Below are 24,490 nucleotides of genomic sequence, written 5' to 3'. Positions count from 1 at the left end.
GAAATTACAGAAAAATGTTGCCAAAATTCGAAAAGACCAAATACCTATTATTTACTTTTTATGAAGCATCATTCAATAATTGCTTCGTTAGAACGAGACAACACGATATTTCACAGTTGGTCTTACACCTTCTCAGAAACTTTTACTGTACAGTTGAAACTGAACTCACTTACGCCGTAACAAACACGGACAATACACAAGACATTTATCAACATCCTCATCCGTATGTTTTTGGCTGTTTTGTTAACGTTTTGTATCACATCTGACTATTTAGCCTGTTTTCAAAATTAAATTCTAATTAAAATTGATTAAATAAATTTAATTAAAATATGTAATAAGTGATGTTTCGCGTTTAGTTGTGTTTTAATTTGAAATTTAATTTGTCATTTTAAGATTTGCGTAATAGAAATAAAAACAAAAGTCACATTGTATTTAGGTTGTTTATTTATAAGAATCTAATTTAAAATGTCAATAAAACAATTATTTAAGTAATCAAACATCGGACGGAGATTAGTAATATACAATTTAAAGTAAACTAAATTTATAATAAGAAATTCTCGAAAAAAAACATAATGGTATATATATTGGTATATAAATAAAATAATATAATTTTTTTTCATAATTCAAATCAACAAAGGCTTAATCCGAAAAACATTGCTTTGCAAAAAGTTAAAGTTTCTAACAATACAAAATAACAATGATAAAATTCTGGTTTTTGATAATTTTTCACTTACATGACTACGGCATTATAAAAAGGACATAAACGAAATAAAGACCAGAACTTGGACGGATAAATAACTTAGGATGTAGAAGTATTTCATACTTTATCTAATTTTTTGTCTATAGACCTTTTGACAAACATTTTACACTTATATTGAATTGAATACATACAATACATATTTTAGAGTAACATAACGTAATACTTTCTCAAAATAATACATTGATGGGAGAGGCAAAAGTCAAGGCACATATTATTAGAGGCACAAATTTCAATTAATAATAAATATTTTACAATAAAAAAAAAATTGTTCCCTTTAAATAATCAATTAATAACTAAATTAATGTGATGGTCTTGGAAAGAGCTTGGTGGGTTTCTCTTATAATATGAACATGTATTTACAATAATCTAGTTATAAACTAAACTTTAAACCTATTTATATTGCATTTGTGTGTATAATTAACGTCAAATTATTTCATAATTTCCATCAAGCATAGTGACTTGAAAACATTTGCATAATTATATGAAAAAACTACATTTATTGTTTTATTTCCTCAAAAGTCAATATCAATATCGTAAAAAAAATTAATCAAGACAGCAGTAAACCAATAAAACACGCTCGAAACACACTTTAATTAATAGGCACATTTATATTTACATAATCCATGGTTTTAAAACGGTACCTTAAAATGATATTACGAAATTTTATTATGAATAAAAATAAACAATCAACGTGAAAACGTGTAGAAATATTTTTTTTATTCTTATAATAAACACTTTGTGCTTGTATTTATGTACATGTGTACAACAAAATATATTTAGACCTACGTTTAAAACAACATATACATAAAAAGGTGGTGCTATATTTATTTATTATTACTTTTCATTTAATTACACGGTTTGTCGTTCATCTTTGAGTTTTTTTAATACATGTAACTTAATTTTGTGTGAGAAATGAACAAAAAGATTTAAATATTTCTAAACCTTTTTGAAGTAGGTAGGTATGTTGATTCTTATGTTGATGATACCGATACCGATACCGATGTGATAAGCTGCCGTAAAATATTACATAATTTACGTAAAACTGTGTCATCTTATACTTACAATAAATTCTACTACTTAGAACTTAATTTAATGGAATTAATACTTAAATTAATACTTACATCGAATATAATTTAAAAGAAATTGGATCTTTCACGAACTTACATTTAAATACTAATGACTATTTTATACTTTTGTTAATAAATGAAAAACAAGTCTCGAGACGTGACTACGTGTGTCAAAAATTGTTTTTTCTTAATGTTTAATTTTAATTGATATAAATTTTTATGTTGTAGTTTTGTTCAGTTTTTATTGTGTGAATATTTTGTGCTTTTTAATTTTATTTTGTTACATTTGAATTGAAATTTTAAGACGACGAAAAATAGGAAAAATGACACGAAATCATAAGAATAAAAAAATTAACATAAGTCATAATATCGCTGTGAGTACATAAATTTACTTTTTTTACCAATACTAGCCGTTATAATCACACGAATATGAGATTGTTAGAAGAGAGAAATTATTTGTTTTATATTTTTTTATTAAAAAAATTGTGATATTCCTCAGTTTGATAAATGGTAAGCTTGAGCAGTTATTTAACATTTAAAATTCTTTTAAATATGTTTCAAACAGCGTGTAAAGTTTTCTTATAGTTAAATTAAATAAATTTATGTTTAAATTAATAACAGTTGATATTCTTGAAAGAAAATGTGTTGTTTAATTGTGTAATAGGGAAATATCTAATAATGCAATTTATATAATTATGTCTTTATGTGACCGGCTTTTAGAAGTAGTAACAATATGTAGTGTCTATGTAATTTTTTTTTTGTATAAAGTCTATATTAAAATCGTTATTGTTGGTTAGTCATTTGCTTTATTAATTTTGTCATTTAAACTTTTTAAAGATTATTTAACTTCATTTAGTTTTTTATATATAACATGTAACATGTAAAGATAGGGTTATTTACTAATTAACACTCGTCATCAGTGAATTGGGCTAATATAACTTACATACTATAAGAAAAAATGTCTGTATATGTATATATATATACACACATCATATTTTTAAGCTTATTTTTGTTACAGCAAATTCAAATGACAATCACGGATACTTGTAGTCCCTTTTTATATTCAAAAAACGTTTTTATTTTCCTAAATTGTGAATATGTTCGAAATTGAACTGGTCATAATCAAATTGAATTGTTTTCTTTAAAATATGAATCGGGCAGATAGTTATAGACCAATACGTCAATCTTGCATATATATGACATACAGCAAGCGGTATAGTGTAGGATGGTACTTAAAGCTACAATAACTATATTACACTTCAGTACTGTGTGTTTGTATGCGTACCTTTTTCTGACTACCGTTCCTATTTAATGGTGGTGAGTGACCCGAGTAGCCGGGGTTCTGTATACCCATTCCCCCCGGTTCCCCTTCTCTTGGCCTTGGTTTCTTTAATGAGGATCTTAGAGGCGATCTCGTGATAGTACTAGCATCAGATAAGCCGGTTAGGGTAGTCGCCGTTGTGTTCATAGAGGCAACACTGCCATGACCGTTTGTGCTGTAGGGTTTCCCGGAGGCATCTGTCATTGATATACCTGAAATTTATTAGTTTTTCGTTATTTTATGATATTAAATGATTGTATAAATAATAAGCCCAGTAGTGGGATATTACAGGCTGCTTTCAGGTAGCTTTTATGTTCTAAATATTAATTTTTATCAGATAATTTTGTACCGAATTGCAAAATATATATAGGTGGAGATTGATTGGACATACCCGACTAAGCCTGCTTGTCAGTCAATTTAATAGTTTTTTTTTTGTTTCTAATGAAGGCTTTACACAGAGATTAGATATCATAAGGTTAGTGATTTTGACGATTGGAAAAGTATTTGTATGGGTTAAATAACATAATATCATTAATACGACAAATTAGGGAGATATCGCACCCTTAATAAAACAAAGATGTAACTCAAAAATCGCAATTTGTGGGAATTGGCGTTTGAAGTTTAGCACTTTTTCCGCATTGTGTTTGATTAAAAATTACCAATTATTTGTAATGCTTTTAATGACTTTTATTATTGATATCAGTAGTTTAAAGTACAGAGATTAATAGAATAATAGAAAAACAACTGTGTTAAAATCTATAATAGCTGTAAAATGGAGATGAAAAAAAAGTTCCGACTTAAATCTCTTTATGCCAAAAATTACTTAATATTTTAGGTAGTATTTCAAAAAAATTCTCTTTGGTATTAAAACATAACAAAAAGTTTTAAAAATAAATCACAATGTTTCGTTTTATGATTATTTAATTGTAATTATGATGCTGTATGTACTAATGCATCATTTTTTTATAAAACGAAAACTGAAATTTATCACCTTTTTTTTAAATTAAACAAATTTTTATTAATCTTTCGATATTTATATATCTCTTTATGGCTACAAATATTGTTTTTTAAACAAAACAAAAACTATACACTATTATAAGAATTAGGTACAATTAGTCTCTAGTACTGTGTGGCTACGGGTACTGTGTGGCTACGGTACCAAAGAATATAGCCACCCCCTCTCTTCCCGTGGGTGTCGTAAGAGGCGACTAAGGGATAACACAGTTCCACTACCACCTTAGAACTTAAAAAGCCGACCGGTGGCGGGATAACCACCCAACTGCTGACTTTGAAATACACAGGCCGAAGACGGGCAGCAGCGTCTTCGGTGCGACAAAGCCAGTACTGCGGTCACCAACCCGCCTGCCCAGCGTGGTGACTATGGGCAAAACACATGAGTTCACGCTATTTTTGGCGTAAACTTGTGGAGGCCTATGTCCAGCAGTAGACTGTATAGGCTGTAATGATGATGATGAGTCTCTAGTAAATATCTCCTAAAATCACAAATAATTACTAACCACAAATAATCTAATATATAAAATTCTCGTGTCGCGGTGTTTGTAGTTAAACTCCTCCGAAACGGATAGACAGATTCACACGAAATTTTGTGTGCATATCGGGTAGGTCTGAGAATCGAACAACATCTATTTTTCATACCCCTAAGTTATCATATATGGCAAAACAACGTTTGCGGGGTCAGCTAGTAAATAGTATAGAAAATCAGCAGTCTCTTCTTTCTTATATTGTCTATCATCTTGTTTTTGCTCATTGTTTGAATTATCATATGATACACATATATCACCCTGACCTTTTTTTGGTTGGTGAAACCCTAAGTTAAATACCGTCGCAATCAATATTTTCTGCACATTTGAATCGTCTCGCCATAAGACTCGACGAATTCCAGCCACTAGAGCAGGTTGGGTTTCGAAATGACTACAACACCGTAGACCACATCCATACTGTTCGACAGATTATTCAAAAGACAGAGACATATAATCAGCCGCTGTGTATGGAATTTGTGAACTGCGAGAAAGCCTTCAACTGTGTCGAGACCTGGGCTGTCCTGGACTTTCTGCAGAGATGTCATATCGACTGGCGATATATCCTGGTACTGAGATGTATGTACGACGCAACGACGATGACCGTTCATGTCCAGGACCAGAGAACAAGACCTATTTCTCTGCGGCGTGGGGTAAGACAGCAAGATGTAATATCACCGAAACTGTTTACCACTGCGCTGGAGGATATCTTTAAGACCTTGAACAAGGCATCAATGTCAACGGTGAATACATCTCACCTTCATTTCGCCGACGATATCGTCATCTTTGCGGACACGTTAGATGAGTTAGGCCAAATGCTAGCCGGTCTAAACGAGTCCTCCCGACGTGTCGTTCTCTGTATGAACTTGGACAAAACGAAAGTTATGTCTAACAACCAAGTCATACCGAGACAGGTATCGGTCGATGGTACCCTTCTCTAAGTTGTTCAGGATTATATTTACTTAGGCCATACTATCCAACTAGGCCGCAACAACTTTGAGAAGGAGGCCGATAGGAGAATTCGGTGGGGCTGGGCGGCATTTGGCAGGCTTCGTCGAGTCTTCACTTCGAAGATTCCGCAATGCTTGAAGACAAAAATCTTCGAGCAATACGTCCTGCCTGTGTTAACATTACCGAGCCGAGACATGGACACTGACGAAGGGACTGGTCCACAAACATAAAGTCCCTCAACGTGCAATGGAACTGGCCATGCTTGGGGTTTCCCTCAAAGATAGGATTAGAAACGAGACTACCGCGAGAGAACGAAAGTAACCGATGTAGCCCACAGAATTAGCAAGTTGAAGTGGCAGTGGGCTGGTCATCTGTGGCGCAGGACCGGTGGCTGTTGGAGCAGACGCGTCCTGGAGAAGAGATCGCGTCTTGGCAAACACAGTGTGTGACGTCCTCTGGCCCGTTGGACCGACGATCTACCTAAGATTGCCGGTGTAAGCTGGATGAGGATTGCGGAAAACCGGGATGTCTAGCGCGAACTTGGGGAGGCCTATGTCCAGCAGTGCATTGCAATAGGCTGAACTGACTGACAAATATTTGGTTTATTATTGCAGTCAGAGTCAGAAGAACTTTGATTTTCAAACATAAAATTTCTTCTGTTGACAGGCTTATTAAACAACGTATTAAAATCTACAGTGCATCGTCGTCACTCAGGTCGACGTCACTTAGATCTGTGTATTGTACTGGAGAAATATTGTAAATGGCCACACTATTGTAATTTCGTCGCTCTCTCAGCTGAATTTGCTCATATTTTGCTCAGTATTTTGTGGTGAATTGGTGTAAGACGTCTTTTCTTCACAATCCGTTGTAAAGTTTTGTGGGGCAGGGTTTTGGGTAGGCATTGAACTATTGGAGCTTGAAAAACTGGATGAAGATGAGCTAGAAGAGCTTGACGATGATGAGCTAGATGAATCGGAACTAGATTAAGATGATCTTGAAGACGAACTAGAGGACTGTAAATGGCTAGTATTATTTAGGTGTCATTTTTCTCGTCAACTCATAAGTGACAGTAAAATATTGCAGTTTGCTCTGCAGTTACATTTTTGGCCTCTGGAGATATATGTATTTTGTTGATTTTCCTCTTCAACCTGCATAACTTCTTTAGTCTAAAATAACAATAATTCATAACACTGTAGTATATTTTAAGGATGAATAATAATCATAATTATTTAACGTCAAAATAGCAGCATTGTTGAATGACAATGATCTATTCAGTCGTTTTGCCATAAAAGAGTAACAATCATCCATCCATACGTCATCCTCATAAACTTTCACATTAATTACAGTAATCAGATGAAAAAAAATTATAACTTATTACACTATTATTATATTACTTAAAAAGCCGACCGGTGGCGGGATAACCATCCAACTGCTGGCTTTGAAATACACAGGCCGAAGACGGGCAGCAGCGTCTTCGGAGTGACAAAGCCAGCCCTGCGGTCACCAACCCGCCTGCCCAGCGTGGTGACTATGGGCAAAACACATAAGTTCACGCTATTTTTGGCGAAAGCTTATGGAGGCCTATGTCCAGCAGTGGACTGTATAGGTTGTAATGAATGATACACTATTATGTTTATCTTATAACTTTTACGCTCGATACGCTGAAACTTAACAAAAATTGTGAGCTCTAAGACGACTCCGTTTTCAAAACCTATACAAATAAGCACAACAGTTACAAGTTATTCTTAACTTTTACACGAAAAGGGAATTAATGTTGAAAGTTTTTACTTATCTTTCGTCATTCTAAATAATAAAAAGAAGTAAACAAAAGTGACTTTTATAAATAGCCTTATTTATTACAATAAAGTGATACTTAACCAATTACTCCAACAACTAAGGCTTATATTTCAATATAAAACTGAAGTGTTAGGCGTTAACTTTGTAAAATTTGTCAATTTTTAAAACAAAACCGAAGTAAATCCAAATGTTACACATCATTATCAAATGCGTTTTCTGAGAGAATGAAGTATAACAAAAATCATCTTTTTATTTTAAATCCCTTTTAATCTAATATCGAATTATTTGATGTTACTCAAAACGGCAGCACTTTAATCTCCGTTCACTGCCGGTGCATCTCTGAATCACGCCACTTTATAAGAACTGACTTGTCAGTTCCAGTTCATAGAAAAGAGAGCAACAGTCGCGTATCTCTCTGTATCTTATAGTTAAAACGCCGGAGTCGAAGTCTACCTATTCTTTACGCGACGAAGACGGGTTTTCTTGTAAAATCTCCAAATCCACAAATTTTGAGTTACATCTTTGTTTTATTAAAGGTGCGATATATATATTATATATCGCACCCTTAATAAAACAAAGATGTAACTCAAAAATCGCAAATTGTGGGAATTGGCGTTTGAAGTTTAGCACTTTTTCCGCATTGTGTTTGATTAAAAATTACCAATTATTTGTAATGCTCTTAATGACTTTTACTATTGATATCAGTAGTTTAAAGTACAGAGATTAATAGAATAATAGAAAAACAACTGTGTTACAGTCTATAATAGCTGTAAAATGGAGATGAAAAAAAAGTTCCGACTTAAATCTCTTTATGCCAAAAATTACTTAATATTTTAGGTAGTATTTCAAAAAAATTCTCTTTGGTATTAAAACATAACAAAAAGTTTTAAAAATAAATCACAATGTTTCGTTTTATGATTATTTAATTGTAATTATGGCGTTGTATGTATTAATGCATCATTTTTTTATAAAACGAAAACTGAAATTTATCACCTTTTTTTTTAAATTAAACAAATTTTTATTAATCATCTCATATTTATATAATCTCTTTATGGCTACAAATATTGTTTTTTAAACAAAACAAAAACTATACACTATTATAAGAATTAGGTACAATTAGTCTCTAGTAAATATCTTCTAAAATCACAAATAATTACTAACCACAAATGATCTAATATATAAAATTCTCGTGTCGCGGTGTTTGTAGTTAAACTCCTCCGAAACGGCTAGACCGATTCACACGAAATTTTGTGTGCATATCGGGTAGGTCTGAGAATCGAACAACATCTATTTTTCATACCCCTAAGTTAAAAGGGGGGGGGGGATTAAGGGGTTTAATAACATATATGGCAAAACAAAGTTTGCGGGGTCAGCTAGTAAATAGTATAAAAATCAGCAGTCTCTTCTTTCTTATAATGTCTATCATCTTGTTTTTGCTCATTGTTTGAATTATCATATGATACACATAGATCACACTGACCTGTTTTTGGTTGGTGAAACCCTAAGTTAAATACCGTCGGAATCAATATTTTCTGCACATTTGAATCGTCTCGCCATAAGACTCGACGAATTCCAACCACCAGAGCAGGTTGGGTTTCGAAATGGCTACAACACCGTAGACCACATCCATACTGTTCAACAGATTATTCAAAAGACAGAGACATATAATCAGCTGCTGTGTATGGAATTTGTGGACTGCGAGAAAGCCTGTGTCGAGACCTGGGCTGTCCTGAACTCTCTGCAGAGATGTCATATCGACTGGCGATATATCGTGGTACTGAGATGTATGTACGACGCAACGACGATGACCGTTCATGTTCAGGACCAGAGAACAATACCTATTTCCCTGCGGCGTGGGGTAAGACAGCAAGATGTAATATCACCGAAACTGTTTACCACTGCGCTGGAGGATATCTTTAAGATCTTGAACAAGGCATCAATGTCAACGGTGAATACATCTCTCACCTTCGTTTCGCCGACGATATCGTCATCTTTGCGGACACGTTAGATGAGTTAGGCCAAATGCTAGCCGGTCTAAACGAGTCCTCCCGACGTGTCGTTCTCTGTATGAACTTGAACAAAACGAAAGTTATGTCTAACAACCAAGTCATACCGAGACAGGTATCGGTCGATGGTACCCTTCTCTAAGTTGTTCAGGATTATATTTACTTAGGCCATACTATCCAACTAGGCCGCAACAACTTTGAGAAGGAGGCCGATAGGAGGATTCGGTGGGGCTGGGCGGCATTTGGCAGGCTTCGTCGAGTCTTTACTTCGAAGATTCCGCAATGCTTGAAGACAAAAGTCTTCGAGCAATACGTCCTGCCTGTGTTAACATACCGAGCCGAGACATGGACACTGACGAAGGGACTGGTCCACAAATATAAAGTCCCTCAACGTGCAATGGAACTGGCCATGCTTGGGGTTTCCCTCAAAGATAGGATTAGAAACGAGACTACCGCGAGAGAACGAAAGTAACCGATATAGCCCACAGAATTAGCAAGTTGAAGTGGCAGTGGGCTGGTCATCTGTAGCACAGGACCGGTGGCTGTTGGATCAGACGCGTCCTGGAGTAGAGATCGCGTCTTGGCAAACACAGTGTGTGACGTCCTCTGGCCCGTTGGACCGACAATCTACCTAAGATTGCCGGTGTAAGCTGGATGAGGATTGCGGAAAACCGGGATGTCTAGCGCGAACTTGGGGAGGCCTATGTCCAGCAGTGCATTGCAATAGGCTGAACTGACTGACAAATATTTGGTTTATTATTGCAGTCAGAGTCAGAAGAACTTTGATTTTCAAACATAAAATTTCTTCTGTTAACAGGTTTATTAAAGAACGTATTAAAATCTACAGTGCATCGTCGTCACTCAGGTCGACGTCACTTAGATCTGTGTATTATACTGGAGAAATATTGTAACTGGCCACACTATTGTAATTTCGTCGCTCTCTCAGCTGAATTTGCTCATATTTTGTGTTGAATTGGTGTAAGACGTCTTTTCTTCACAATCCGTTGTAACGTTTTGTGGGGCAGGGTTTTGGGTAGGCATTGAACTATTGGAGCTTGAAAAACTGGATGAAGATGAGCTAGAAGAGCTTGACGATGATGAGCTAGATGAATCGGAACTAGATGAAGATGATCTTGAAGACGAACTAGAGGACTGTAAATGGCTAGTATTATTTAGGTGTCATTTTTCTCGTCAACTCATAAGTGACAGTAAAATATTGAGTCGGTGTCATCATTTTCGTCAGCTCTGCAGTTACATTTTTGGGCTCTGGAGATATATGTATTTTGTTGATTTTCCTCTTCAACCTGCATAACTTCTTTAGTCTAAAATACCAATAATTCATAACACTGTAGTATATTTTAAGGATGAATAATAATCATAATTATTTAACGTCAAAATAGCAGCATTGTTGAATGACAATGATCTATTCAGTCGTTTTGCCATAAAAGAGTAACAATCATCCATCCATACGTCATCCTCATAAACTTTCACATTTATTACAGTAATCAGATGAAAAAAAATTTATAACTTATTACACTATTATTATATTACTTAAAAAGCCGACCGGTGGCGGGATAACCATCCAATTGCTGGCTTTGAAATACACAGGCCGAAGACGGGCAGCAGCGTCATCGGAGCGACAAAGCCAGCCCTGCGGTCACCAACCGCCTGCCCAGCGTGGTGACTATGGGCAAAACACATAAGTTCACGCTATTTTTGGCGAAAGCTTGTGGAGGCCTATGTCCAGCAGTGGACTGTATAGGTTGTAGTGTGTAGTTGGTAGTAAAACCTATACAAATAAGCACAACAGTTACAAGTTATTCTTAACTTTTACACGAAATGGGAATTAATGTTGAAAGTTTTTACTTATCTTTCGTCATTCTAAATAATAAAAAGAAGTAAACAAAAGTGACTTTTATAAATAGCCTTATTTATTACAATAAAGTGATACCTAACCAATTACTCCAACAACTAAGGCATATATTTCAATATAAAACTGAAGTGTTAGGCGTTAACTTTGTAAAATTTGTCAATTTTTAAAACAAAACCGAAGTAAATCCAAATGTTACACATCATTATCAAATGCGTTTTCTGAGAGAATGAAGTATAACAAAAATCATCTTTTTATTTTAAATCCCTTTTAATCTAATATCGAATTATTTGATGTTACTCAAAACGGCAGCACTTCAATCTCCGCTCACTACCGGTGCATCTCTGAATCACGCCACTTTATAAGAACTGACTTGTCACTTCCAGTTGATAGGAAAGAGAGCAACAGTCGCGTATCTCTCTGTATCTTATAGTTAAAACGCCGGAGTCGAAGTCTAACTATTCTTTACGCGACGAAGACGGGTTTTATTGTAAAATCTCCAAATCCACAAATTTTGAGTTACATCTTTGTTTTATTAAAGGTGCGATATCTTGTCGTGATTTGTATATTAATGTTGTGTAAGAGAACTTCGGGACGCAGTATTTCACTCAATTAGTACTATATAAGATCATTTATTTTTAAATAAAAAAATAATCGCTGTGGCGTTTATTTTGTACCGTCGTATTTACCTCTTCCTTCTTTAAAACCTGGGTTATTTATCGTAGTACTACGTTCGTTTTCTGCCAATGGATTTGTCGGGTCGCCCCCAACTCTTCTTGAGAATAATGTATCGTACAGCGACATTATGAACAACGCTGAGTTTATCACTATGCATACTATCTGTAAATCAGTGATATGTTTTAATTAGCAATTTTATTATATGTATATATAATTTTAATACGGTGTAGAAAACATTGTTAAGAAATAATTATATAATATTTTAGTTAAAAAATATTTTATGACTATTTTAGTTTAATAGTTAAGAGTTAACTTTTTTTGCAAATAACTAGATATACAAATATAAAACTTATAGCAATAAATCAATAGAATGCCAGTAACATTTCCCTTTTGAACCACAAATCAGATTCTTTGGGAAAGAATGAACCAGGCCTTGTCAGAAGTGTAGATTATGTAACGGAAAATGTTTAAGTATGTTATTTTGTACCTGTACGTAGAAAGCTTCGCCTCTAACGAGATAAAATCCCCTGTCATCGCCCTGCACAGCGAATAAGCCGGCTGCGGCTATGGACAGTAATGCTGAAAAAGTACAATTTTTTTTAATGTTAATTATATTTAACTAAACAGAATACAAGTGTCATTTCAGTTGTAAACCTATCTAGCATTTATAACAGATGTTTGATTTTTTGCATTCATCATTAGCCTATTACAGTCCAGTGCTGGACGTAAACCTCCTCCAGGGAACGCCACAAGACCCGATTAATATTATGTATTAATAAATAATGATTCAGCAAAATGATGGAAACCGCCCGCCTCAAAGATAATTTCATATTCTAGTTTTTATTAGAAACGAGAAAGTGATTGGTTTAATAAGTAAAGGAAAACATTTGGTAATTACAACAAAACGGTGAAAATAATAGAAAACATTTGGTGTACATGATAACAACCGGGACCGACGGCTTAACGTGCTCTTCGAGGCACGATAGGGAGACCTCCAAGGACTGCATAAACACCTAGACCACATCAAACATCTGTATGGCAAATAAAAATGTTTGTCATGTGCGGGGATCGAATAAGCAACCGCCAGCGCAACAGCCAGTGCTGTGACCGTTGCACCAACGCGAACAATAAAACTTAGTTTAATTTTTACCCCGACCAGTAATCGAAAACGCCTCAGCCTGTAATATCCCACTACTGGGCATAGGCCTCTTTCCCCACGTAGGAGAAGGATCAGAGCTTAATCCACCACGCTGCTCCAATGCGGGTTGGCGGATATATTCCCTACTATGAGTAACGATCGCTATCAGGTGTACATGATAACAACCGGGACCGACGGCTTAACGTGCTCTCCGAGGCACGGTGGGGAGACCCACTAGGACTGCACAAACCTGTATGGCCAATACAAATGTTTGTCATGTGCGGGGATCGAACCCGCAACCGCCAGCCCAACAGATACAATCCAATAATAGTAATCGAAAAGATAAAATTAAAAAGTACTTCCCTTTCACAAGCGAGGTAGGATGGATATGATGAAAGAATCAAATTATTATATTACTAGAAATTACACCGAAGACAGTTATTTCACTCCAAACTAATAGTAAAAAATAATGTTCCTCACTTGCTAGAAGCGACATAGCCAGCTTCGTCATCACAAGATGGGTGTATTTGAATCCAACTTTCTCTTTCGACGATATCATGGCCAATTGCAGTACTGATAGAATGCAGAATATTCCCAAGACAGACACGCCGACAGACGCGACGACTCCTGCTATATACACCGCCGCTGTAACAAAAGATTTAAAGAACAATAACTAAATGTTACTATCAAAAGGTAAAAATAATATTTAACACATCAATAAGTACCAATAGGGCGAGCGGTTGGAGGTTTCTTTATTTAGTTACGTATTATAGGTAAAAACTGTTCATGCTTCAAAGATAGCCTTCTTTGCACCATTAAGATTTGGTACTACATCTTATATTTTTATTATATATTTTTTAGAAACAAAGCTAAAAGATGGCCGGACTTTTACCTATTCAGCTGTTTCTTTCAGAGAACCCAACACAATTAATCGTTTCACAATAAAAAAATACTTGTTACGACTTCAACCGGTGGTTCGGAAACAAAACAAACAAAAACAGTTATATTACCACAATCATCCGTATGGTTTATACACATACTCGTACTTATCTTGAACAGAGATCACAACTGCGAGTGGAAGTGTAACAATTTCCAACACTTGCTTGTGATCAGTATGCGTCTGATATTTAGAAACATACACGTATTTGTTTATTAGTGTGAGAATAATTTGAGCAAATGCTTAGATTTTTGTTACACGATACTCTCAAGCAATGTAACATCCTTCGACTTGTTTATTCTTCTATCATCGGTACGCGAAAAGCGCGAGGAAGAAAATCGTAATATGTTCTAATTTCTGCATTAATATTTTTACATATATACGGGTCATTCGTTAAATGCAAAAAATGACAACTAACTGATAGATTTAATACAAAGTACCTGGGTGACCGAGCTTAGCTCGGTATTTTTAGTAAATCGTGTTTCTTGGAAATCATTATTTATAAAATATGAATAATATTTTTCAATTTAACATACATCATTTAATAAAAAATAACGAGTGCAATTAGAAAAAGAAAGAAAAAAATAATAATCGATCTGGAAATCTGAGGATTTGAACCGTGGTCTTTTCGATCGCGACCGGTCGATTTCCCATCTGAGCTATTACAAATTTACTGATAGTTGTGAAATTTACCTTCGTATTTTTTCATTGTTTGAAAACTGGGATAAAACGACATTTCCTAAAAATAAATCCTAGCTAGATTTATTTACCTCACCCGAAATTCCCTGCATACTAAATTTCATGAAAATCGTGAGAGCCGTTTCCGAGATTCAGATTATATATACCTATAAGAATTGCTCGTTTAATACTATAAGATAATTATGAATAGATTTGCGCTACTGAGACAGGAAAATTGAATGACAGACCCTGAAAAATCTGAGTCATTCGTAGAAACTTCCCTTCTTACTCACAACTCCACAAATTATTTATACGACCGCGTATCCTGACGAGTGAAGCTCATGCATACGAAATTATTACAATTGTATTTCGATACATTAGATGTGGTTGGCAGACAGTTTTCGATTTTGTCGTGGAAACAAGTGGTTTTTTCTACTTTTATATAAATTATAAGTGCAAGCGTCGAAATTTGCGTCAATGAAAAAAGTATGTGGAGAAATAATTAGCATTGGCTAAGTCTCTAACTTATCCGCCGACCCGCATTGTAACAACGTAGTGGATTAAACTCAAATCCTTCTCGTATATGGAGAAAGAGGACTATGCCCAGCGGTGGGCTGTTATGATTATAATAATAATTTTATTTTACATAAATGTTACAAGCTACAAATCGTGAAATCTCTAACTTATTAACATTTAAATTTTAAAAGGCATTTTTGTCATTGCTACTTTGGCGAAAGAATATATCAATTCTAATATATTTAAATATAACTTACGTACTACTAAAAATAAATTAATTACAAACTCTGTTCTTGAAAGTACTCTTCATTTGTATTCATAGTAAACCGTTTTATTCAGATTAAATATATTGATATCTTCTTATTTATAGTAAACACGTGCTATAATAATAATTTACATTTTTTCTGGCACATTAGTCATCTTATAAAATACATATCTTTTTCATAATTATTTCAATTTAATTTTCAAGAAAAGAGCAAAAGCGCTATTAAAAATGGAATCTTTTCTTAATATTAAATGAAAGCAAAAAATCTTACATATAAAATTCTTGTGTCACAGTGTTAGTTACCATACTCTTCTAAAATGGCTGGGCCGTTTTTAGGGAGGAAGATTAAGAGGGTTAATAACATATACGGCAAAACAACGTTTGCGGGGTCTGCTAGTATATATGATAGTAGGTTATATATGATACGAAAGTTTAAAAGCAATGTGTATGTAATATTTTTTTTAATTAAAAAATTCCGTTAGTAAAAAAAATGTCTAAACAACGTAATTTAACATACTAAATACACATAAGTCACATAACAAGATAGTAATGTAGGTACTAAGTTGTAATTAGTTAAACTATTTTGTAACCAAATCACGTTCAAATGAATACACACAAGTATGAGTGACAGTAAGTGACTCAGCCTTGTAATATGACCTAAATATGTAATAGCGTAATATTTTACATGTAAAATATGAACCTAATTAGGTACCTAGTATAAAAATTTAACAACTTAATAATTTAGCTATTTTGTAGGTACTGTATATAGGTATTAATAGTAAGAAAAGGTCGAAATATTAACGAGGCAAGAATACATCATTAACCAAATGATTATAATATTAACGTTGTTTTGAAATATGTAAATTAAGATTTTCAGATCTACCCGATATGCACACAAAATTTAATAAAAATCGGTCGAGCCGTTTCGGAGGAGTATGGTAACTAACATTGTGACACGAGAATTTTATATATAAGAAGTAGTATATAATTTACATTTTAATATTAAATTTTATTATTCTAATAGATTTCGCTCATTTTTTTGCGAAAATTTGTAATTATCTTTAACTGATTCTCGCCTTAAGTACGACGCATCAGTACTCAGTTACTAAAAGTAATAGTTTAAATTATTATCAGTATTCAATCTGTTCCTAAGGTAGGTGAATTAATGCCTAGTGGGGTCGCCGATAATCGGAAGACTTCGGCCGGCCGGACGACACGACCCCACATGTGGGTGTGGGTGGCCTTGTTGTGAGCGAGGCCAGCCCCACTATTGTGCCGGGGCCCGGAGGTTTCATCCGGGCCTACCGCTGGGGCGAGGTGGCGAATGCTAGCGCGACCCCATCTCGCCCCACCCAGGCGGATGACTGCTCACACCTGGTGGTTTTTTAGTCAGTAAGAGTCTGAAATAACCCTCTGGCGCCCCCGCGCCGGAGGGTATCCATGATGGATTTTACCCACCAAAAAAAAGGTGAATTAATGCCTGTGTTTTAGGGAACAGCCAACTGACACAAGTTCATTTTATACATGTACCTACGTATATATAATGCGATGATAACATCCCAAAACTTATCATATGCCCCTTTTTTCATATAAGAGAAGAAAAATACATACTTTACACATATATAAATATTACACCCAAACACTAGGTTGTAATGAAACCCACTAGAGCGGAAACCAGGGTCACTACCAACAGCGCCTCTGCTAGTCAATTAGTAATCATCAAATCAATTGTTACTGTCGTTTATCGTCAACGCGTAAAACGCATTTTCCTCCACCGTTTCATGTGTATAAAATTGTACAGAAAATTTATTTCATTCTGTAACAACATATGGCATTACAGCTGAAAAAAACTGCTACAAACATGAAAAAAGACAACTTATACAACTCTGTACATTGACTGACAATTTTTATATTAAATTAACCGTGGTAACATTGGCTTGTTTGTAATGGCGTCACGAAAAAACAACTCATCGCATAACAATGGAACGGCATTGAAAAATTGCATTAAAGTAATTGTTTCTCACATCTTTGCACTTTGAATCGCACGAGAAGTCGTACTTTACCTATTTAATAAAACGTCATACTCTTGGATATTACAAATATTGATTTTGACTCCCAGGAAACGTATATTATAACTATAAACTACATATAGTTATACTATATAAATAATATGTGTCGAAAAGCAGAGTTAATTATTATTTATTAGTGACGTCAAACTATCTATAACTTCCTGAGTGTCAACTGTTCTTGAATGTCAACAGGGTCGTACGCAGGGCTGCTGATATTATCAACAACATCTGTATCAAAACTGAAAATAGTTGTCTACAAATTAGATTTTTATTAGAGATGCCAAAACGTCGGTCTAGTAACCAGTACCAGTCTAGTAGCCATTACGTCAAAGAGATAGATATAATACTTCCTAGTTTAGACAGTATTTGCACAGATTCCATAGTCTTCAGTAATCACTTTATTAGAGACTAGCCGACCCTTACCCACTTCGTTGGGCGTTAATTATTTTTTTGGTGATGCAAATATATAGTAAAGTTTTCACCTCGCTCGCATTTCTTCAACTAATCGTGCAAATAATATAAAAATATGGCTTATATCACTTCTGAATAGTGTATCTTTTTGTTAGTGAAAGAATTTTCATGATCAGATCAGTATTTGCGAAGATTACCCTACACACACAACAAACAAACAAAGTTAAAGTTTAACCTCTTTATAATATTAGTATAGATAAATACGCTACACAAAATATTCGCGAAAATATACCATAAAGTACAAGGTCAAAACTGCCTCAGAGTTGTGCGCGTGCTGTTTGTTTAGTTGAATTTATTTAAAACGAGATGACCAATTAAAAATGAACAACATATACAAACAAATACAGAAAAAAATCCGCTCTCTTTATTAATATTCTTTGTATATAATAATCAAAATACAAGGTTGCAACGCTGTTTTTGACAACCCTAAGAAATAAAGGACGCTTGAAGTCCCTGCGGTAGGTGCGTTTTTATCGGCAACACGGATTGACAATATCGATATACTAACTTGACAAGTTAGAAAGTTAGTCAGCTTTACAGACCTGTTGATAGGATCTCTAGTGATAACAGGGTCGAAATTTGAATTTGAAATTTGAATCGCATCAGCGCCAATAAATAACAAATCGACATTTTCGATCACCTGTAAATGTTGAACATTCAACAACAACATTTGTTTTTAAAACAAATACTTAACATATAACGCATTCTTACGTTACATTTATAAAAAACAACACATTGTAATTAATATGATGTAATGAACTTCCACGAAGGCAATTGTGTCACTTTTATGAACATATATGTAGTGGCGTCTATACTGTAGCATAACATACTTTAATGATTAGATTATTACTAATATAATTTAGTTGAAGATTTATTTGTTTGTTTAAGTCTGTCTATTTCAGGTAACAAGGCCAGTTTGGAAAGTTATGATTCCGGAAGACAGTGCATTAAAGTTTTTGAAGAAATTAAAGGCAATAATATCATCACCACTAAGAATTAAATTGTAGTCGTAATATGTCAAAAAACAAAAGTTCAGAAACCAGACATGAAAAAAAACCCATGAACAATAAAATCATAAGGATTTTCTCGACTTTGTATGCTTCAAAACAAAGCCTGTTCTTTAAACTTACGATTTATTAATCTATACAATATTCGTGAGCTTAAAATCAAAGCTTGTTTTAAAAAATAAATAGATCAATCAATGTACATAAAAAATTAAGAAAACGTTGATTGTCTTTTATTTTGCAGTATTTAATACAAATAATAATTATAATATAAATTATAATTAATATTAAACATATCAATGTTATCAGTTTTTTTATTATATCTTCTTCAATTATAACCGCTTTTGTACACCTAACATGCGTAACAGAATGCGGTTCGAGAGCAAGTGTTATGCTAATGATATTAGGATGTTATTAAATAGTTTTAATTTTTAATAGTGGACTGTTACTTGTAATAAAAACTAGTTAATGATTAATGCAATGACTAATCAATTAAAAAACGTTTATAATTTTGTATAAAAAAAAAACCAGGCGTCTTGCGTAAGAATAATTTACTACATTCAATTATTACTCAAGTATTATTCTCATTATTTAAGTATTACTTATGAGCATTTTTATATTGTATGTTTTAAATGTAATTCACTTATTACGTGTATTGAATGAAAGCCTAGTTTACTGCCGCAGTTTCGCTGACGGAAGCTCGAAAATATCTATTTAAAACAACAAATTCTTTAAGTTGAGAATAAATAAAAAAACATCATTTAATAGCTATCAGAGGGAGGAGAATCTGGAGGCAAGCAGCAGAAACGTGCGGAACACGACAAACATCTCACGACATCATCACGTATTGCCTTACAAAATATTTGTCACGTGGGATCGAATCCACAATCGCTAGCACATCAGTCGTTATCATATTAACAAAAGATTCTCATAGAACCGATCTTTGCCGTCACAGTTCATCTGCCACATTTGTGTCTCAAAATATTAAATAGAGTTCATACTATAATAAATGTAGTTTTTTTTAAATTAAATGCGGAACTCGTAGAAATTCCGCTGCGCAAGAAACGCTTGCTGATTCTTTTCTACAGAATCTACGTTTCGAATCGTTCGTAGTTTAACTTTTAACTTTAATTAAATAAATAAAACAAATACGAAGATTTAAAAATGCATTTGAGGCCTACTTGAATAAAATAATTTATATATATATATTTAATGTATGTTCGGGGATAACTTCGTCGTTTATGAACCGATTTTGATAATTCTTTTTTTGTTGGAAATTAGATATCCCTGGTGTGGTACCATGATAAGGAAACAGAATCTGATGATGGGATCTCAGAGAAATCGAGGGAAACTCGAAAATTCGCACAAATTTTTACTGGGTGTACCGATTTTGATGATTTTTAATTTAATCGAAAGCCGATTTTTATCATGTGGTCACATTTCAATTTGATCGAGATCTGATTACAACTTTTGGAGTAATCTTTGATAATGCGTATTTACTTGACTATTTTTTCGTCTACCTACGTTGTATTACTTGTCGATATAATTGAAGTCGGTTTTTTTCGTTTGCCTGCAAACACAATTATTCTTATACCAGATTATCGCTATTGTTATGCTGACACTTTTTTTATTTAGGCGATGTTATAAACATATTCCATCCATACCATAGACAGGTAAGTCGGCCATAAATAATAAATGTTTTTACGGAATAACTAAGTTGAAAAGCATTCATGACATAAAACAGATAAAATTGTTGCACGTTTCTTGAGCCAGTGACTCACACTGCCGTGATGTTTTATAATTATGGTATTAGATAATTTATTATTTATAAATGAAAACAATTTATATTTAAGATAAGAAATTGTAATTACGGGTTATTATTATTATTGTAAGAATTTTATTCTATTAATTCAACACCTTTAATTGATTACCTAAATATACATAATTATAATTTTTTTTTGCTAGAAAAATATTATAGCTATGTAAAGATTTTCATCAAAACTTTCTAGATTTATAATTTAAATAACTAGAATTGAGTTTGCTGTGATTCCCACAAAATAATTTAAGGTTTAAAGAGCATAACTCCGTTAAATGAAATTCGTTATATTATTTTTCTTTTGTCTCTACAATCAACTGTTATATATAATTCCTAAAAGATTCAACCTTCAAAACGAAACAAACGAAATATTTAAGATCGACGAAATAATCCATCACCAATTTAAAATGTAGAGAAATGTCAAAGAAGTTCATTCATTTTTACTCGACAGACATTTGACAATCTTTTAAGTATTTGTGGTTGTGCAAGTACTGTTTAGAAATCAAAATAAAAGAGGGAACGAAAAATTAAGATCAATAACTGAAGAAAAAAAAATGCAATTTTTTTATGATGTACAATATTACGCCAATATAACATACATATGCCAATCATAACCGTAAAAACTTTAAAATAACATTATAATGATCACACATAATCAAACATAAATTGGCTGCTGTAATAATTTTAATTATTTTTATAATTAGTTCAAACTTAATATGGCAAAAAGCGGAAGGAAAATTGAAATTTTCAAACAAGCAAGAAGTAAAGTGCAAGACAATGCCATTCCATATACGACGAACAATTGGTACCGAATCTCTAATCCACGGAACACCTGTTGTTAGTTCAGTAGGTGTTACAATGCCTGGCGCGTTCAACACTCCCCATATATGTCACGAGACAATGTGACTTTTAATCGTGCTATGGAATTGTATTTAAATCGTCTCAATCATAAAGTTAAGTAAAGAGACATATCGCTCGACCACAAATCCCGACCTTGGTACAATGCTGAGTGCGCCCATGCTGAAGCCCTTAAAGAGTCTGCTTACAAAGCTTGGGTACAGGTCCGCGATGCCAAAGCTGGAGCGCGGGGGGTTCGCACGAGGAAGAAAGCTTTTAATTCAGCCACCAAGTCCTGCAAACGGATATTACAAAAGGCCCGATTCGACCATATCCGTCGTATAGGCGCTAAACTTGCCTCCTACCCCCCTGGTAGTAAACAATTCTGGTCTCTGTCGAAGGCAGTAGAGTCCAATTTCTGCCGCCATACATTGCCTCCTCTGCAGAAGCCTGATGGTTCGCTAGCTCACTCGGCAGTGGAAAAGGCAAACTTGTTTGCATCTCTCTTTGCGAGCAATTCGCGTCTTGACGCTAGCTCTACACAACCACCATCCTTGCCTCGATGTGACTCTTCTATGCAAGAGATCACGATCCACAATAAAGAGGTCCGTAGAGTTTTGCTGAACCTTGACGTGAATAAGACTAGTGGACCTGACGGTATACCTGCGCGCGTCCTAAAGGCCTGTGCACCTGAGCTGTCTCCTGTTCTCACGCGCCTGTACCGCCTCTCTCTTCAAACTAGAACGGTGCCAAAATCTTGGAAGCTGGCTAATGTGCAGCCAGTGCCCAAAAAGGGTAGCCGAGTGAATCCCTGCAACTACCGACCAATCGCCATCACCTCCATGCTCTGCAAAGTCATGGAAAAGGTACTTAACAGCAAGTTGCTGAACTACCTAGAGGACAATGAACTCCTCAGTGACCACCAATACGGCTTTCGTCAGGGGCGGTCTACTGGAGATCTTCTGGTGTATGTCACACACTGCTGGGGCGAAGCCATTGAGAAACATGGTGAGGCACTCGCTGTATCACTAGATATCTCGAAGGCCTTCGACAGGGTTTGGCACGCAAGTCTCCTTAGCAAACTTCCTGCTTACGGCATCCCTGTTGACTTTTGTAGCTGGATTTCAGACTTTTTGAGTGAACGGTCGATCAGAGTGGTCGTGGACGGCTGCTCCTCTGACCTGATGGATATAAACGCCGGCGTCCCTCAAGGTTCTGTTCTCTCTGCAACTCTTTTCCTGCTCCATATTAACGACATGCTACGACCAGGCATTGTTGGATACGCAGATGACAGTACGATTGTTGAGAGATATTTGTCCAGCGCAAAAGACAGCAGGGACGTAATACGTTCTCAGAGAGAGGCCATGGTGGAACGAACAAATTCAATACTGGAGCAAGTATCCCAATGGAGTGATTGCAACCTGGTCACGTTCAACGCCGCCAAAACGCAGGCCTGTTTATTCTCCACCAAACGGAGTCCTTTCAACTTGACTCCTACTTTCCGTGGTACACCTGTCCCTGTGTCCGATACCCTCGACCTCCTTGGCATAGAGTTGAATTCTAACCTCAACTTTGGCAATTACATTGAGTCCAAAGCGCAAACTGCGGCCAGAAAGCTTGGCATCTTAAATAAGGTTAAGCGATATTTCACGCCTAAACAGCTTCTTACGCTATACAAAGCTCAAATCCGATCGTGCATGGAATATTGTAGTCACTTGTGGGATGGCTCAGCTAAATATCAACTCGCCACACTGGACTCAGTGGAACGCAGAGCCAAGCGGCTTATCGGTAATGCCAGTTTGGTGAAATCTCTTCATACTCTGGCTCACCGAAGAAAGGTTGCCAGTCTAACGGTCTTTTACAGGTTGTACTTTGGAGAGTGTGCCCTGGAGCTGCACGAGCTCATACCCCCATCTCCTTTCTTCCATCGGACTTTCAGACGTACCGCAGGCTTTCATTCCTACCTGATTAATATACCTTTCATACGTACAAAGCGCTTCGAATCATCTTTTTTAATGCGCACAGCCAAGGAATGGAATTCCCTGCCGGCGTCTGTATTTCCGAGTTCATATAACCCGAACATATTTAAAGCGCGAGTGAACAGGCTTCTTCTGGGCGAACTCGCTCCATCTTCGACCTCGTCTGTGCTCTAGAGCTAGACTGAGGTCAAGAGTAAGCCCATATCGTAATAAAAAAAAAAAAAAAAAAAAAAAAAAAAGTTCTAGTCTGGTATTTTGGTTTTTAGAGACTAAATAGTCTACCCGTAATTCAGTATGGTCTTTAGATGTTTATGTATTAATTCTCTAGTTTAGTATGAAATAATTTTATAAAGTAAAGCTTACAATAAAAGTAACAACAAAAGAAGAACAAAAGTATAAAGAACTTTTACGAATGCGCAAATAATTAAGCATTATAGTTTCTTTTACACAAAATTGGTTGCTGAAAAGATAAAAAATACTATAATTCTAATATTTAAAATTAAGAAGACCCGTAAATTAAATCAAATCGATGTAATGAAATTGGAAAATATTCACGGTAAATGTGAAAATACTTCTACGAATTTATAAAATTTTAAGTGAGGTAGGGCACAGCAGGAAATATTCTGCTCAAATCTCAGGCAAACGGCCTGACTGGGGAAGTGCCTCGACGTTACAGAAGATCACAGCTTAATAATACTGCTTTCAAGCTGTGTTGTGTTCCTTTGGTAACTATTGTGACCAGATCTCCTGGGGAAGATTGAGGGTAGGGTGGGCCAACGTACTTGCGATGAT

General features: G+C 35.0%; 1 protein-coding gene across 1 annotated transcript in view; it reads right to left on the bottom strand.

The window, feature by feature from the left end:
* Positions 1 to 426: 426 nt before the first annotated feature.
* Positions 427 to 24,490, bottom strand: part of LOC123662697 — a 72,767-nt gene continuing 48,703 nt past the window's right edge. The window contains exons 5-8 of the mRNA XM_045597501.1: positions 13,607 to 13,771; positions 12,476 to 12,567; positions 11,988 to 12,150; positions 427 to 3,360 (exon numbers count right to left, since the gene is read on the bottom strand). Of these exons, the coding sequence (XP_045453457.1) occupies positions 3,080 to 3,360; positions 11,988 to 12,150; positions 12,476 to 12,567; positions 13,607 to 13,771 (701 nt within the window). The 3' untranslated portion in view covers positions 427 to 3,079. The remainder of the gene's footprint in view (positions 3,361 to 11,987; positions 12,151 to 12,475; positions 12,568 to 13,606; positions 13,772 to 24,490) is intronic.

Source organism: Melitaea cinxia, chromosome 19, assembly GCF_905220565.1.
Source record: "Melitaea cinxia chromosome 19, ilMelCinx1.1, whole genome shotgun sequence".
Classification (NCBI taxonomy): Eukaryota; Metazoa; Arthropoda; class Insecta; order Lepidoptera; family Nymphalidae; genus Melitaea; species Melitaea cinxia.
This window is presented reverse-complemented; position numbering and strand designations above follow the sequence as displayed.